The 18,202-nt window shown below is 39.8% G+C and overlaps 1 protein-coding gene across 1 annotated transcript in view; it reads left to right on the forward strand.

Moving 5' to 3' along the window:
• The first annotated feature begins 736 nt into the window (after positions 1 to 736).
• The window catches only part of asic1b (acid-sensing (proton-gated) ion channel 1b), a 174,811-nt gene continuing 157,345 nt past the window's right edge, over positions 737 to 18,202 (forward strand). Inside the window, exons 1-2 of the mRNA XM_034139477.1 lie at positions 737 to 1,977; positions 11,225 to 11,420. Coding sequence (XP_033995368.1) covers positions 1,616 to 1,977; positions 11,225 to 11,420 — 558 coding nt within the window. The 5' untranslated portion in view covers positions 737 to 1,615. The remainder of the gene's footprint in view (positions 1,978 to 11,224; positions 11,421 to 18,202) is intronic.

Raw genomic sequence — 18,202 nt, forward strand, 5'->3', positions numbered from 1 at the left:
CATGAGTAACTAAATGTATTCATACTTCCTTTCAAACTTTTCCACTTGAACATTGCACATGAACAGATTCATGGGGGATATTGAACTGGGAAACAAAGGACCCTGGGAAAATTACCAAGTCTATTTGGGAAATGTGTTGTTTTTAATTAAACAATACATAATTTTCCTCTTGAAATTAGCCATTGTTTTGGTCTTAGGGGCCACCATACATTAGCTTATGTTACATGAATGCTGTTTGAATTTGATTTGCCTTCATTAGCTAAGTGAGCTAACAGTAGGCTATACCCGAGTTCAATAAAGAGAACAGGTACATTATCTAACTTTTAATCTTCTGTAAATGATACTATAACTTGTTGCTGAACATTTGCTTTACAGAATGAAAATTATAACTTTCCACAGAAAGTAAAACTTGATGCTAGCTCGTTTTCAATAAGCTAATGTTAGCTTTCAGCAAGGAGAGTAGTGGGGAAACGTGCATTAAAGGGAATGACACATTTTTGAGTCATTCTGTCTTGACATTGTTGAAATTGTAGACTCGGTAACATATCCCCACTTCTTGGTTAAACACAAGCATTGCTGAAGTGACACCGACTTCGTCACCCGGTGTAAAACCACATGCCATCCTATCCGTGCTCTGTCCTGCTTAGAGCGAATTTATCCGGGTAAACCGCGACCACCTCTGGTGCTTTCCCTTCAATTCACAACACTGAGCGTTTCGGGCGGTAATTGTTTTTTTCTCCCAGATACACATTTTCCCCCTCAGAACACTTTTATTCAAGGATAAACCAGCTGGAATCCGAAGAAACCAGAGTAGGCTAATTATCCCTGCATTGTTGTGGAGGCAGCTCGGAGGAGGGGATGGATGCGAGGAGCAGAGGCGGCTTTCTGACGGACCCTGCTCCTATGTGATGCAGCTGTTTATGCTGGATGTGAAAAAAAACCGGACACCCTGACGACTGCTCTTAAAACGCTAACGGGCGAGAAATCAGCGGCTATTTGTTATTCTGCACGTGTTGGGATTGCATATGAAGAGCTGGGAAAGCCATGTAGCCAGTGCCGTGCACACAGAGGGAGAGAATACACCGCCGCTTTGATTTTCTTATTCACATTTTCCTCGCTAGGGTGATTCCACCGTTTGTTTTCTTCCTCCTAAACAGTTTTTTATTTTGCTACAGACCTGCCCAGTGGGTTTTTGAGTTTTCAGCGTGGAAATCAAATACCAACTCGGTAATATCACAGAAGTGTGCGAGGAGAGAGGACAGCATTGGCATCTATCCATGCGCGCTCCACACCGGGCTATTTATTATGGAACTGTGACCCCAGTCGAGGTACCTACTACACGCGTTTTTCTACATCTACACTTTCTCTAAGGATTTTCACCACGTAAGAACGGAGTATTTTGAGGGTATCTTGGGTAAAATGCTCGGCTGTTTTGCCGGCTGTCAGTGACGCAACATCTCAAACAGACTGCATGAGAAATACATGCGTAGAAGGGCGTGAACTTACAGACACTAACCTCCTTTCCCGTTTATAAAGCATCTGCTTATCTATAAAGCCAGTTTCCTCCGTGTGCAATCCTATACCCTTCATTCATCCCAACTCATCCCGGGGCACTATGGATCTCAAAGCGGACTCTGAGGACATGGACTACAAGCGGCCGGCTCCCATTGAAGTTTTCGCCAGCAGGTCCACGCTGCATGGCATCTCGCACATGTTCACTTATGAGCGGATGTGTATCAAGCGCACCCTGTGGATTTTGTTTTTCCTGAGCTCCGTGGGTGTGCTGGTGATGGTGTGCGTGGACCGGGTGCAGTTGTACTTCCAGTACCCTCACGTCACCAAGCTGGACGAGGTTTCGGCTCCGATGATGGTGTTCCCCTCTGTCACCTTCTGCAACCTCAACTCCTTCCGCTTCAGCATGGTGACGCGCAACGACCTGTACCATGCTGGGGAGTTCCTTGCCTTGCTCAACGGCAGGTGTGTGTGTCTGGTTCCCATATATTAAAACCTGTGTGTTAAGGGCTGCCTGTAGCAGCTCTACCTGTTGGTATATGGTGTCAAGAGGCAACACTGGTTCCTCATCTTTAAATTCATACCATTCAGGATTCCTCCTCGCATATAAAAGTCAGTTTCTTATAACATAGGTTTCAACAAGACAGTATTCCGTGCACAGACTCACAAACAAACAGCTTGGATGATATGGTTTTGCCTGAGGGACTATGTGAGGATTTAGTAGTTGTTGATTCAGGATTTGATTGTGTTAGCAGCACAGCGTGAGATAAAAGTCACAAGATGCAAACAGTTGGCTGGAATTAAGGTGCCTTTTAAGTTGGGCAATTCTACTGCAGTTGTCACGAAAATGTATCCATTCTTGTAAAAATAATTGAGAACCGTTAAATCACAACATTTCTTAACCCACAGGCTATATATCACAACTCATTAGATATTTTGTAAAACTTGTTTAAATCTCCAAACAGTTGAACTCTGCTGAAATGTCCTTCAGTTTTCAATAGCCTTGTGGAAATGCAACTGTAGATGTACTTTCTTGTCTGTTTTGTCTCACATGAAATTGTACGTGTCTCAAGGAAGTGCAAAGCCGTGTTCTTACACCGGTCTCACTGGTTGTCTCTGTTAGGCCATCAGGAGATGTACAAACAACAAAAACATTGACAAAGCATGCAAATCCTTTCACGGCTCTCAGTGAATATGAACTTGGACTGACCTCAGCTTGACAACATTTGTCAAGGAATTGATTAAATGTGTTTTCTAAAAAGCAAGCATTATAGTTGATTATTTAATAATGTAGTGACATTACAGTTCATGTCCGCTGAACTCCACACTGGATAAAGGCTGCTGTATTTATGAAACCTCATGCGACAACATGAAATCTACCCCTCACATCAATCTGCTGGGATATGTTAATACAGTATTCGATTAAAAAAGAGGATAAGGAACACATTTTATCACAGATGTGAATCATGTGATTCCCCCAGGTAACAGATTATGGATGAGCTGCTTCTAAGTGGTTAATAGAAAATGATGAAGGAGAAAAGGCCGCTGGTGCAATTCCTTGCCTCATCATTTTACAGTTCATGTGATAGGAATATCTCAATATTGGATAAGTAGACAAGTATATTTTTAAATCCCCTGCTGACAAAATGTTGAGAGACGTATGTGTGTGATTCACAACCGCCTTCCTCTCCCTCTACACTTGTTGCCTTCTGCTCTGCTTTGATCATTTGAGTCTTTCGACTGCCATAACAAGCCCACCGTTGACTGTTGAATATTTTGACTTTAAATGTCCTCACTTTTTCATTCCTGTTTCTCCATGCTTATTCGGATCACGTTAAACAGTAAAGTACACGTAACCGTCCTTGACACTATTCACAGCTTGGGCACTCAAATTGACACAAGCATAGCTATAGATTACTGCAAAAAGAAAAAAATATCTACTACATACAAACACGTCTAAATACCATCTTGAACACATTATTCAGTGTATTTTTTGTTTATTGATTCACACAGCTCTGCTGCCAAAGGCACAGCTGGAGAGTACCTCCGTGGTACATGCTAGGATGACATAAATCCAATGTCCATGTTTTCATACTGAATATCGTTGCTCTGTGACCTCTATATATATATATATATATATATATATATGCATTGATATTACTGGTGATAACCTTACAGGAAAGAAAAGCTTCCATTGCTCAGGGCTGCAGACACAGTGCTTTGTGTGGTATGGATTTCAACTAGTGTGCCTACATCCTACATGGATTTGTTACTCCATGTGTGTTCCGTCAGCTGTAAAAGCAGACTATTAAAATATCAACAGAGGCTTTCATTTCTATTATTTGTCAGTGCAGGTTCAAACTGATTTCCTGTAAGATTCACACGAAGAAATAAGGCCAAAAACACAGAATAAACACCAGAGAGGAAACAGACATTTAAAGCATTGACACAAGTGACATTGGAATAAGTTGACTTTAGATGGAGAGGGGGAACTGCAAGCAGAGGCAATTAACTTGTGTCTCGTAAGCTGTGTGATGAACAAGTCTTTATCCCTGTGTAATTAGTGCTGTTTGTTAAGCTACAGAGTTTTCCCGCTGATTACAACTCGCATATCTCGCACTGTCTCTTGCCCCCACTGTTCAAGTTGGCATTGAGGGAGACGTCCCCTTACTTTTCGCCCTCTCAGAGATTGATCCTTTATGTGATGTTTTTCTAAAAATAAATGACAAGGTAATCTCATGTATTAGTTTAATTATACAAAAACATTAAAAGCAATAATATTAAGTACAGGAAGAGGCAAAAAACAGACTGGGCTTATTCACAGTGTTGGGAAGAACACAATATTCATATACATAATTGAACCAGCATGAAAATGATAATAGTGATGGCATACTATTGGATCAAGATATAATCACCTCAACAAATATGATAGTTATTATACCAGAAAATTGTGTGTGTGTAAACTGTGTATATGTGTATGAGCATGTGTATGGTGGATTTTGGTTTATACAACTGCATTAACTCCTGAGTAAAAGTATAATGACATGTCATTGTAAACAAGAACAACTAAAACAAGCACATGGCAAAACAACTTTCAAAACAACAATTCAATAATATTCTAAGCATATGTTGTAACATTTGTAAGAGGAAAATGTTTTTTTCAGATGGGGAAAGGAATTTTTTTAAGTCTCACAGAGATAGAAAAAGAACTGTATAAGGACTTGGAAAAAATGTTTGAATCTAACTTGTCAGTACAAAATATTCTTTGGGTTTACAGGAGACATTTCAAATTAAACATTGATTGTGGTGAAAACATGTTATTGGTAAGATTCTTAAGATCAGGCGTCACACTGTGTTTTATTTATTTATTAGAATATGTCAGAAGAAAAGTGACAAAGTGTCATGCGGCTGTGAGTCTGTCCATCGTAGTCTCAGGAGGAAGCAGCAGGCAGTATCCACCCTTTCAGTGATGACTGGCTGTCTTTCATATGAAGTTTGTTGCTGAGCTACTAGTAACTTCACCTTAACTTACTCTGCTGCAGGGTCTGTATTCCAAAACACTTTATCCTATAGTATTCTTGCAAGCTGAGGTCACACTCGGCAGTGCAGAACATCACAGGTAAATTGCACTATTTTATTTGTATTATGTTGCAAGGGCAATTATATGATAATTAACTATTTGAAAAAGGTGTTGGTTATGCATGTATGTGCCAAAAAGTGTTGGATCAGCTTTTGAAAGTCACAGAGGCGAGTCTTCTGCCTACACAGTTCTGTAGTTCATATGTTTCCTGAGCTTGCAAACATGATCTAAATTCACATGAGTGGTGTGTTAAGTGCCGCAAAATGTAACGCTCGATAACTTTGACCTCAGTATCCGTCTCAGCAAGATCACAGGCCCTAATCAGGATTTTACTGCAAAAACAAAGGTCTTGGGAGGCAAGCTTATCATAACAACAAAACCACAGAATTGCTTCCAAAGCTGATTTTTCAAATGTTGGTTCATTAGCATTTATATTGTGATTTTTTGAAAGGGGGAAGATTATCATTGTGGAAACAAAAGTAAGCAGTTTAGTGTTGGGTCATTGCAAGGCGCACTGGATGTTTAATATATTTCACCTCTTTGGTTAGTTTTTGTGATTGCTTAATGATTAAACAGATTTGTTTAGGTTCGCTTCACCTCGGTGGCCCTAGTTTGCATTTCTATGATCCTGTCCAAATTGGCAAAACAGCTGTGACCCAGGTACACTGTCATTAAGATGTGATTATGAAATCTCTGCTTCCAGGAATCATTGAATGTATTCATGTTCAAGGACAAACAATTCCGCTCCTCTGTAGTGTATGGGTTCAATTAGCACTACGTGGATAATTACCTGAGATAACATCAAGATGTGTTCATTGTTGTTTCACACCGCCTGTGGCAAACTGGGTACAATGACAGTATCCATGACATATATCAAGACTTCTTTGTGTAGTTTTCCATTAACTGAGGGTTTGAAGTCCTGAGTGAGGACAGTTTTTAAACACAGTCTCCCCGTCAAAGTTCACTCAGATGTTGCTAGTATTTACTTCTCTCAGTGAGGTGGCAAAGTGATGCAGACGATCCTAAATTCGTTTTACTCCCCACAAGAAAATTAAAGTGCTTGTGGCCAATAATCCAATTTAGTCACCCCCACCCCGCAGTGAGTTTGCTGTGATTGCTTTAGGGAGCAGTGGCAGGGCAATATTACAAATCTACCCATATTATTGTGATTGTGTACGCTTCAACTAAAGCCTCCTGACTCTGGAATCTGAGCACAGCATCTTAAGTGCTCTCCTGGCAGCTTTGTGTTGCTTATAAGACAGAGGCTCAGGATACAATTTAATTAAGTTGAGAATAAACCACAACAGGCTGTGTTTTCTTATTAGAACAAAGCGTGACAATGTAGTGATGTAGTCCGAGTGACAGAGCACCGACAGTGCTTTCTATCCAAAATGCACATGTTCACTCATTAAATGCTCCGTGTGATTTCACCTGCCATTTCCAGGACCCCAGATTATCTTTAATCTACTATTCTTGTCACTAGAACTACATTAGTTGTGCTTAAAGGAATAATTGATTTACAAAGTGACTATTTGTATATCAATTACTCACCGTGTGTTACCTTGAATTCATTAAGTAAACTTTGTTTTTCTTGCATACCTGCATGGTTAATAAGATGTATAATAGACAGAAGAGTCTCGATAAATAGAGGCATATATGGGCCATCTTCAACAACAGCAAAACTTTATCAAAACATTTAGTTACACACTTAACTTGTGATTGTAATCCAAGATGTATTCATCCAATTAATTTTACCTTACTCTGAAACTGGGACTTTTTAGGAATGGGAATGGGAAGTTTTACATTTTGCAAGGAAAAGAAACTGTGCTTCAGGAACTCAATGTAGCGCGGTGGTGGGGAATAATAGGTATAGAATATGTTTTCGTGAAGTATTTGTTTAACTCGCTACAATCCATATTATATTCTTTCATGTACTTAGCTGATTTAAACATTATAACATTCACTTACAACAACATCATTGTGGACAATCCAAACATTGCACAATCCATACATTATAACAAAACCCTGGACAGGCTCCAGTATGTTCAAAACTGTGCTGCTAGGGTACTCACACATACAAAGCCGTGGCAGCACATCACTCCCACCCTCATCCACCTCCACTGGTTGCCGGTCAAGTCCCGCATAACATACAAAATCCTCCTCCTTACCTACAAGTCCCTCCATGCCCATGCCCCCCAGTACCTATCGGACAGCCTTCGCCCACATGCCCCACCCCGGAACCTGCGGTCTTCAGACTCTGGCCTGCTTACCACCCCCCGCACCAAACTGCGAACCTTCGGGGACAGAGCCTTCAGTGTGGCATCCCCCACCCTCTGGAACGCTCTCCCTGCGGAGATCCGCAACATCCCCACGCTTGACGCCTTCAAAAGGGCCCTCAAGACCCATCTGTTTACTAAGGCCTTTGGCCCCTAATCTATTTGTTGTTTTGTCTGTCCGACTGGTTGTCTGACTGCCTTTTGTTTTTGTTATGTTTGTTTTGCCCCTGTTCTTCTTTGTAAAGCGACCTTGGGTCTCATGAAAGGCGCTGTATAAATCCTATTATTATTATTAAAGTTGAGATTAATGTTTCTGCTCCACTATTTTACCTGTACAACAACATCAACATGCAGTTTCTCTCTTACACATCTAACAGCCAGAGGCCTGTACTATGAAGCAGGATTTTCGCTTAGCCGGCTAACTTCAGGGAAAACTCGGGTTTCCGGTCCTACGACGCTGGTTCTCTTTTTAGCAGGCTAGATCTCCATGGTAACTTATGCTGAGCGGCTAACCTGCTCTGGAGCAGGTTAGGTTGCAGGCTAATAGATCAACTCAGTGAAAGCACTGCCTGCTGACCAATCAGAGCTCAGTGTGCGGAGTTTAAAGCGATCAAGTCATATTACAGGAGAAAGGAAATACAGTTTAAACTGCCGTCGCAGGAAAGACGGCCGGCAAAAATCACAGACTGTGTGAACGTGAAAATTAATAGAATATCCCCTCCCATCTTCAGAGCAATCTGACTATTATAACATTAGCGTTAAGAAAGCTTACTTAAATATCTGCCACAACATAAGTAACCGGATCAGAGTAACATTAAGTACAGTCTGCGGCACTGTGAGTGCAGACGTCGATGTGTCCCATCATTCATATCACATCACATCATAATGTACCATATATTTCCTTATCTGAGTCAGCTTCTTGAGCCGTATCTGGCCGTGCAACACTCACAATGTCACATACTGTATGCAGAAGTATTATTTTAAGCAACACATTAAGTTGACGAAACACTCGAGTCAAATGTAATTAAAGTCAGATCGTGTCTTAGACGGGGCAGTGATATCATAAACCTGTTAATGTACGCATTCAAACACTTTTTCTTTTACCAGCTGTATTCACCTTGCAGGTGCAGCTATGTGGCTTTTATCCTGGATAAAGCGTTTAAGTCATGGATGTTTAAAGTTTAACTTCTTCATATGTCTAATATTATAGTTGACTTTTCATTCAGGAAGTATGCCGCGCTGCGCTGTCAGTACGCTTGTCCATGTTTGTGATTGGTCGAATGCTCTAAATACCACCCCTTTCATGTGAACGCGCACCTAACTAGAAGATAGGACACGGCTGGCTTGAGCGATCCACTTGATAACCAGCGTCGTAGGACCGCTTAGCGAGAGCGCGTATGTTTTGGATTGGGCCAACCGGCTAACTCAAACATATCCAGGTTAGGTTGAACCGGCTTCGTAGTACAGGCCTCGGGTGAGCTCAAAACCCAGGTAGAGTAAGTATTTAGATTAGAATTATACAATGATTACAGCATTGTGTATTCCTGATGGATGCAAGTCATTTGTAAAAAGTTGAGTCTGTTTTATTTGTTAATGAAAGATCTAAATGAGCTCTATTTAAAGTTGCTGTCAAACCACCTAAAACCCACACATCTCTCAGGACAATGGACTTTTTAGTAACAATTGAATCATTTTCTAAATCCAACCACTCATTTACAGTGCCTAATCTGATCACACATTCAACCACAACTGCAGTTTAGTATTAACCCTACATTCATATAACTTCAACAGCAGCTCCATTTTTTGAAGGGCAGCAATAATAAATAGTATTATCCATTTAAATTATCTATTTCATCTTTGAGTAAAGCTTTTTTGTCCTTTGTAGTTACTGCAGCTTTGGAATATTAATAATTATTACGATCCTAACTATGAAAAATCTGTCATATTTTGCAAGCATTTGAACTTTTGTTCAGAGCTATAGTGCCAATATTCTGTCACAGCAAGTTTTAACCTCAAGCATCACAGATTCGTATCTCTCTTCAGTGTTTTGAGTAGAGAAAGCGCTCATTTGACATTTCTCACATGGTGAATATTTTTATTTCATTCTGTTTGTAGTTAGTAAACAACATTGTGGCTGCATGGAACATATTAAACTTCTTGCAATTTTGGTTGGGAGGCAAGTTAAGAAATACATCGCCAGTTGAATATTAAGGCAGTGCTCACAAAATAAATATTGTAATATTTCATTTTTTATTCATGGATCAACTTATTATTCTCCTCATCAAGGGAACAAATCTTGTTCATAAGTACCTCCTAAGTTTGACCTTGTGGGAATAAAAAAGAATTCCATTAAAATATACCACCAATTATGGTTTGAAATAGTGCCCATGTCCATGAGAAACACCTCCGCTGTCAGCCACTACAAAGTCACTCACAGATTTATCATCGGGGAGAAGGGTACGTCTCTCTCTGTCTCTCATGGTTTACAACTCTGCTCTCTCTAGCTTCTGCTTATTCATGTTTGCAAATGGAAATTTAGTTGTCCAACATTATTACAAAAACACGAACCTTATAAGATGGCTGCTGCTTTCTCACATTACACACAACTTCGTATCAAATCTCCTAACCTTAATACTTGTTGCTCAGTTAATTAAAAAAACACTATGAACTAATTTACAGTGTTCACTCTGATGGGCTGTGTGTGTCCCAACTAATTATTCTCATAAGTATCTGTCAGTAGTGCTTAAACTTGGCACTCCATAATTTGGTATGCTTGTACCACTGATGGGCCATCGCTCAGCAGGGGTCATCAGCCTTTCCTCCAAGCAGGGCCACACCAGTTAATTGAGGTTAATTTATATCTCTGAATAACTGCGAGCAGGTGCTGGAGGTTGATGGAGGTTGTCTAACAGAAGCATGTCATAAATGAATTTTCCAGTGTGTTTCTTTCTGTGAGTATGCCTTCAGTAGCTCAGTTTGATCTTTGTTGACACGTGCAAATCAATTATACTTTGTCATGTTTTTGATGTGTTTGTGTGGAGTAAAGAGAGACAGAAAAAGAGTGAGTGTGTATGCTTCCCTTGTACACCCGATTACGTTTTGTCCTTAAAACATAACTAGAACATGTAGTGTTATGATTCAAACGCTAAATAGTCTCTGCTTTACCCGTGTTCTGGATGTAAATTGCAGCATTAAGAACACTTACGCGTATTATGTGAAAACCACCACAGTTGATCCCAATTATTTGGAAAATGTATCAGCATGATGGTGTGAAAATAAATTCTCCGGTCCTTTATATAATAAGCAATTATCCTCCACTCAGGTCCACCCATGTTTGTTGGCATGCCACAGCTAGGATGCCAGTTTCAGGCACATCAGTATGTATCCATTGTTCAATTATAGGGCGACTATGCTTGTTTTCCTTCTTCTATATTAATTTTAACATTGTTTATATAATATAAAGTTCTGCAGAAAATGATTGTCTGCCTGCCAAAAGCTTAAAATGTATTTTTTAAACGGAATTGAAGTACATCTTAAACTGTGTGTTACTCTTTTCTCAATGGGAATTCTTTGAAGTCAACTTATGGAGAAAAATAACGTGTCTTTGAAAATTAAATTAATGTCATGTTGTCAACTCTGTTGTTGCAGTTAATGTGTAACTATTCATTTTGAGTAAAGTCATTTGAAAAAATACCGTATGACTAATCCAGCAAGTTATACAACATTGTCATTGTAAACTTGTTGGTTTTATTCCAAACTCAACTAACTAAATTGTGGTTAATTTGATCATGTGTGTGTATTCATGAACTTGCTTACTGAAGTCCACAAGAACTAAATACAAAACTTTATTTTCCAGGTATGAGATCCGGGACACACACATGGTGGAGGAACATGTCATGCAGATCCTGAAGGAGAGGGCCAACTTTGACAACTATAAGCCCCGCCCCTTCAACATGCGTGAATTCTACGACCGGACGGGCCACGACATAAAGGAGATGCTGCTCTCCTGCTCCTACCGAGGCGGCGAGTGCAGTGCCGACAACTTCAAAGTGGTGAGTCAGACTTATCAACAGTAAATACCCTCCAGCTGAGGCCTGCCAAGACAAGGGTCACTGAGCATGTTGGTGATACAAGGTCAGCATTGATGAAGTTTATTCTAACATCTATATGATATGACCTCAGTTAGGAAATCATTCCTGAAGGGTCATTTTGGGAAATGACAGGGCTGAATATACAAGGGTTTGAATTGTATGGAATGATTTTCTTTTTCTTCAGTTCAATCTAAGAAGGTTTCATCAGTCCAGATAATTTTGTTCCCCCCAAGGATGAACTGCCCTAGAGTGTACATCTTAATATGTTGACACTCACCTTTTATATGTTTGCTACAAGGCCTTGCACACTGGCCTTAGCGTGCTAGTGCAGTCTCTGAAAGGCTGAGCGATGCCCCATAATGACTTGAACGTTTTTCCTGAACCCTGGGTCACTGCTATAACACTTGCTTTATGAGTAAGAAGTTAAAACATTGGTCACTTTTCCTGGAAGTGTTTGTTTTTCTCATCTATTGGCATCCAGTTATTACCTTGAACCTGTGTGACCTTAATATTTGTTGTACAGTATATGGATTCATCACAGCAGTAAAAACAAACACTAAGCTGTCTGAAACACAATGGGTTTACCTTGTCCTGATAGTGTCTGTCTAATAACTGCAACAACACCTGTTCACATTTATTGAGACACTTCCTGCCAGAGGTGGGGACTCGAGTCACATGACTTGACTCGAGTCAGACTCGAGTCGCATATTTTTTGACTTGAGACTTGCTTGACTAACATTGATAAAAGACTTGACTTGACTTTGACTTGGTATTCATGACTTGAGACTTGACTTAAGCTTGAGACAGATGACTTGAAAGGACTGTTTAAAATTAAATATTTGCGTTTGTTTTTGTAGTGAGATATTACGTTTAGTTTTTTCGAAAAACGTGATTGGGTGATTATAGCGCCATGCGCGCAAACCTGGCAACCCACTAGACGGTAGGAGTGTCAGTTAACATGGCAGCGGTTAGCGTTACTCCAAAAATAGTGAAGTTTGGATTCAAGGATTATGTTGTCGATGACGCTAATAAGAAGAGAACAGCGGTATGCAGGGTCTGCAGCATAAAGATCAGTGACACGACCACCACAACATCCAACTTCATTCGTCACTACACAAAAACCCACAGAGAAAGGTGCGTGAATGTGTTGTGTTAGCTAGAAAGCTAACGTTAAGTTTAAGCTACGTTAGACTTGGTTTCAAATCGATTAAGCATTGCAAAGAGAAGACAAAACGGTAAATGAACACTAGAACCGCCAAGGGATTCATTTTGACTAACCCTGATACTGACAGGCTGTCAGGAGAGGGAGAGAGAGAGAGAGGAAAAGAGATGCCTCGTTTATTTCCCCTGTGTTATTATCAGAAGTTACTGTAAACTTTTGAATAATGTAGTTCATCTACTTTTAGTAGTTTGTTTAAATGTTTTAATTATGGTGTTTTTGTTTGTAGAAGTGCATCAATCCTTGATTTATTGTAAAATGAATCTGAACTTTTTGATCCGTTATGATGATAAACTGAAGCAATTTCTAAATTAACCCAATTAAGTGAGTTTTAAATCCTAGCTATATTGTCTGCAGTTCTAGGGTTAATATGAATCTAATATGATTGTCATCGGTCTAAATTAGATTTCAAATGATTAACTGTGTATGTAATGAAGATCATAGTGTGGGTTAAATCCATTTTCATAACTACTGTCTTTTAACTGATTTAAATGCGGAAACTGGGCTTATTCATCAGAATTTCGTATGACTTGACTTGACTTGACTTGACCTGAGCAATGACTTGACTTGACTTGCTTGACTCTCACCACAGTGACTTGGGACTTGCTTGATACTTGTAGGTCAAGACTTGAGACTTGCTCATGACTTGCACATGTAGGACTTACTCCCACCTCTGCTTCCTGCAGATAGACCTATTATGTAGGTAAACACTAACACAATTAATGTTAAATAAATGTGTATTTTGATGACACAAGAACATTTAGAAATGTTGACTTGTTGTAGAGATAAGTACAGTTCTTTCTCTTTTGTGTACGGTAGCAATTCAGAACATTAATTATGAATCGACTTGTGAATATTGTCAGTTTGTGCTGTTTGGACTGTTAGCTGCTAGCGTTTAGCTCAGCCATCTCCATGTTCAGAGTCGCTTGCGGGCCATTCTAGCCCAGACTGATTTTCATAGATATACTTGAGTTTGGTAAAGCGCTCTTTTTAATTTGCTTGATATTTGACTTTCTTTACCTTCCAAATGTGTCTGTCTGCGGTGAGTAGTAACTGTAATAATGACATTACCTTTTCCATGAACATTTCTGCAATGTATAGTTCTTAAAGAATTAAAAAGCCAATGGAAAGGAACTATAACAAAAATATTTGTGTGGACAGAAGGCAACACCAACTCCAAATCTGAAATACAATGAAACAAATGCTAGCAAAAAGTGAGAGAAAGGCAGGAAGCCCTTTCTCCTTTCCTAAAAAACAAGACTGACGAGAAAAAACACTTTTACACATTTAAATGTCCTACATAGCAACTAGTGGCAGCCTGCTGTGGGAGCGGGAGCTAATCCAGAAACTCTCCAGCAGATGCTCATGCCAGAGCAGGTGGCAAGTGATGATGGCACTGCGCTGATAAGGTTGAAGTCTCTAGAGAATCCTGTGGTAATTGCAAACTACTACACATTTGTAGATGTCTCATAAAGAGTCCAGTCGCCATATATCACTGATAATCTCTTCTTTGGTGCCTTTTATGAAGAGATACTCCTGCTTTTGAACTAAATAAATGCAGAGCCCCATCACTATATTTAGTGATGTGTTCATCTTGTATTTCCTGTCACTTATAGAGGAAGTTATCCCTCCCATGGCCTTCCATGACATGAACTGAACACATTTCCAATAAATGCACATGCTTAAATAAAGAGGGTTACATTACAGGTGTGCTTCACATGACAAGCATTCGCTCTTCCAGACCATTGCACCAGTTTGATATATGGCATGCTTGTCTGTGGAAAGAAAATGTCTGAAAAACAACCATAAAATTATTATTAAATGTGGCCCTCTGTCTCGTTCTTACACTCTGTGTCCTTCAGTGGTCCTCTGAGGTAGGATATGTCATGCTCTAAAAAATGTTTCCCACCTCATATCCCATAAAACCATGTAGTACAGCAGAGGGCTGCAACCCGTCCCACATGGCGGTGCTGCTCTAATGTGCTGATGTGACCACATTTACCGTAGTTAGTTGTGCTTATGGCAGATGGTTCTTCGCAGGGCTCTACAGTAATGGTACAGTAGTGGACCCGGATAGCACAGCTCAGCAGAGAGCGCTAATGGTGTGGAAAGAATCCTCAGTGTAATAGAAAAAGGACGATGAACGCTCCCACCAGTCTCTGCTTCCTAACGCCAGAGCATGGAAGCAGGAAAGCTGTGATTAACACTGTCGGCAGCTTCTGCTTGTTTACCCCCAGCATCGGCGGTGTGCCTCGCTAGCTGCTCCCTGGCTGTGGAAGATAGACAGGAACAAATGTCTCCTGCTCCATATGGATTAAGGGAGCCCAGTCCCATAGCCTCATTTTATCAGTACTCTGATAAAAATGGAAAATAAGGCAGTCAGACCGTAATTTAATGCAGATAGTCTGAGATCCAGAGAGAATCCTTTAATACTGCCTAGACTTCTAATGGATAAGATGAATATACGGATTAAATTGGTTTCACATTGTTTTCAGGCTCACGTTCAGGTGTTGAGTCCACCATTATCCAATCAGAAGCGCAGTATTCCCTTGTCAGAGGCCAATGTAAGCGTCAATTAATAATCACTATACCCAGCCAAAGTACCAATTTCCAGCCATTAAAGCCGGAAGAATTACAGATTAGTAACTCCCTCTATCTTTGAGCCACTCAATTCCTCTCATTGTGTCCCTGCCACCTCTTTCTCCTTGGAAAGACTTCTGATCATTACGAATTCAGAACATTGGGCTTACGTTTTTTAGCTCGGATGATATTAAAGAACAGCAGAGAGGAAAAATTACCCTCAATTAATATGAAAAGCTGGCCTTAGGCTTCTGAACCATAGCTGCAGGAGATAATAGGAGAACACTAAAATGTGAGTGAAATAAAAAAGCCATAATTAGATTTTTTTATGACCTTGGGTTTAATTAAAGAGACGCACACGTTGACACATGGAGAAATCATGAATGTACAGAGTCAGTTTAAGAATCATTGGGTACAAAATCTATCTGAGTGTATCCCTAAGGAACTCTGCAGATTATAATTTGAAAGGTGACTGATGTCATGACATCTAAATGATTCCGTTTTGAACACTTCAAGACACCCACGTCTGACAACAATCACCAGGGAAAACTATGACTGACTTTTAATTTTAAAAACCGAAGCAAAGGAGGTTTGGTGGAGAGACAGAGGCATCACATGAGAGAGGGGATAAGAACAGGAGAAAGAGGGACATAAAGAGACCCAGGTAACAACAAAGTCCCTGGGATGAAAGTAAACATAATGGTCAAGTTCTGCAGAGTGACACAAAGACACATTGCAGGAGCAGCAATAGAAGTACTATCAGAAGACAAACAGCTTTGGGCTCATTTAACCTCTCAGAGAATGCAGAGCTGCTCTGTATCTCCCTTTTCCAGCTGCCCAATTGTTTGCCCAAACACAATGAAGTATGGCAGCTCAACAGGTCTCTCTTTTCCACTCTTATATTCTTTGTTTAAAGCAAAATGTCAGTTTCTATCCAAATGCATAAATGAAGTACACATATTATAGTTCGTAGTGGTATTTAGACAAGTTCTCAGGCTGTCTTGAACCTGTTTTTTGAATATGTCCCTGACAATGACCTCCAGCACTACTTTAATAGTTCATTCAATATTCAGTTTTAATTGTTAACAGCAACATGTGTCTTGATGTATTCACACGGATGAGCAGTCGCCAGCCAACTGAGAAAGTGGATTTGTAGATGATGACATCTTATGATAATACATTTTGTCAAGTGTCAAAGTTCAACTTTAGTAATTAACTTGAAACTGCAGTTGACATTTTAATACCTTTAAACTTAATTAAATTGAGAAACATTAATTGATACAACTGACTTTAAATGAGAACATATTCAAGCTAGAAGGGCTCTCAGAGAGTGCAGTGCTCGGCCAAGGACATTTACATAAGTGACAAATAATGCGTGTGGCCGGCCTCTGATTCGGATACACTCCAAAATGTAATGGGTTCTTCCTTGGCCCTGACTACATCCTTTCATCATGTTTCATTAAAAATGGGCCTCTAAGTTTTCACTAATGCTGCCGACAAACAGATAAACCAAAACAACCAAAAGAAAATTCCTCCTTGTCGAGTGTCAGTATCGAAAAACTGAAAGTGTTTTGCATATTTGCAGAATTTAGTGATCTGTGCATAAAAGCTTCCTGAAAAAATCAAGATTCAACTCTTAAAGCATGAAGCTGTTGTGGGACAGTTCTTAATGTTAGCCATTAGCTTTATTGAGATAGTTGTGAGGTGATATCAGTTCAACATTTTTAGTTAGGGATTCTTTTCCTTAAATGATCCCCATATAAGACAGCTTTTTCATTTATCTTTCATATTTCCCATTAGCCCATTTAGTCTCCCTGCCAAGTGTTTGACAAGCCCCCCACTGCACCCCCTACCTTTGTGTAACCCAGACTCTTACGTAATTACAATGATCATGATTCTATTGAGCTATTGGCTCCATTTCAGCGCTGCATTGACCCTTAGAGTCCACCCTTGGTTATACAGAGAAGTGTCGCTAATGAGATGTGATCAATAGAGGAAGCTTTTCAAAGACACCTGCCCATAGATCACATTTTATATAAAGCCCCGTGAATCAATATGAAGGATATGGTTGAGAGTCTTGGTTGAATACAATTCTCTTTTCACACAAGTGTTACCTTGATGCAATGATGGGTCTTTCTTTGTAGTCGGAAATTACACCTTTTGAGTTAACAGGGACTGTATTTCATTGCCGAGCCACCGTGGAAGGATACTAGCAGTTGTGTGTAGGCTTCTGGGGCCAGCTTTAGGCATCTGATTTCTTAGCTTAATTCCTGATGTGATCTAATTTAATTATATTAGCTATTAATCGTAATGACTGTTGACACTGAGAGTCTTTTGAGGTACCTGCCATTTGTGATATCAAATCTCCCATTCCTCATCAACTGTTTTTGAGCTCACTTTTGTTCCACCCTTTTTTATTCATTGATATTCCGGCCTCATTCATAGGCTCAAAGCCAATGATTCTCCCGTTCTTTTTGGCCGGACTATCCCCACCACCTTCCCTCCCGAGGATAAATCAATCCATTTTCTATTACTGTAGAACTCAAAGACATGGATCAATTAAGTTGTTGCTGAGTAATGCATGCATCCCTAATGAAATAAAGCCCTTCTCTCTGAGTGTAAGGCCAGGGGCTTTCCCTGACAGTCCTGTCTTTTACTCGTACTGGTAAGTCAAGATAGCAATAACATAGGGATATAATAAGGATTTTGTAATGTGTCCTTTCAAACTACTTTTTCAACCAACTAAGATGCGGAATCAAACATTTGACATGAACAAACAACATCTTGTAATGATCTGTTTCTCAACCTTTCTATCTGATTAACCTCCACAAATCCATCAAACGAGTTCAGGAACTGTGTTTTTTTATTCTTGTCAATGGTTTTATTATCTTTTTATTACATATCTAAAAGTAGTCATTGTTATCTTGTTTTTTTTTCTCTACTA

The sequence above is a fragment of the Trematomus bernacchii genome, unplaced genomic scaffold (genome assembly GCF_902827165.1).
Source record: "Trematomus bernacchii unplaced genomic scaffold, fTreBer1.1, whole genome shotgun sequence".
Taxonomy (NCBI): domain Eukaryota; kingdom Metazoa; phylum Chordata; class Actinopteri; order Perciformes; family Nototheniidae; genus Trematomus; species Trematomus bernacchii.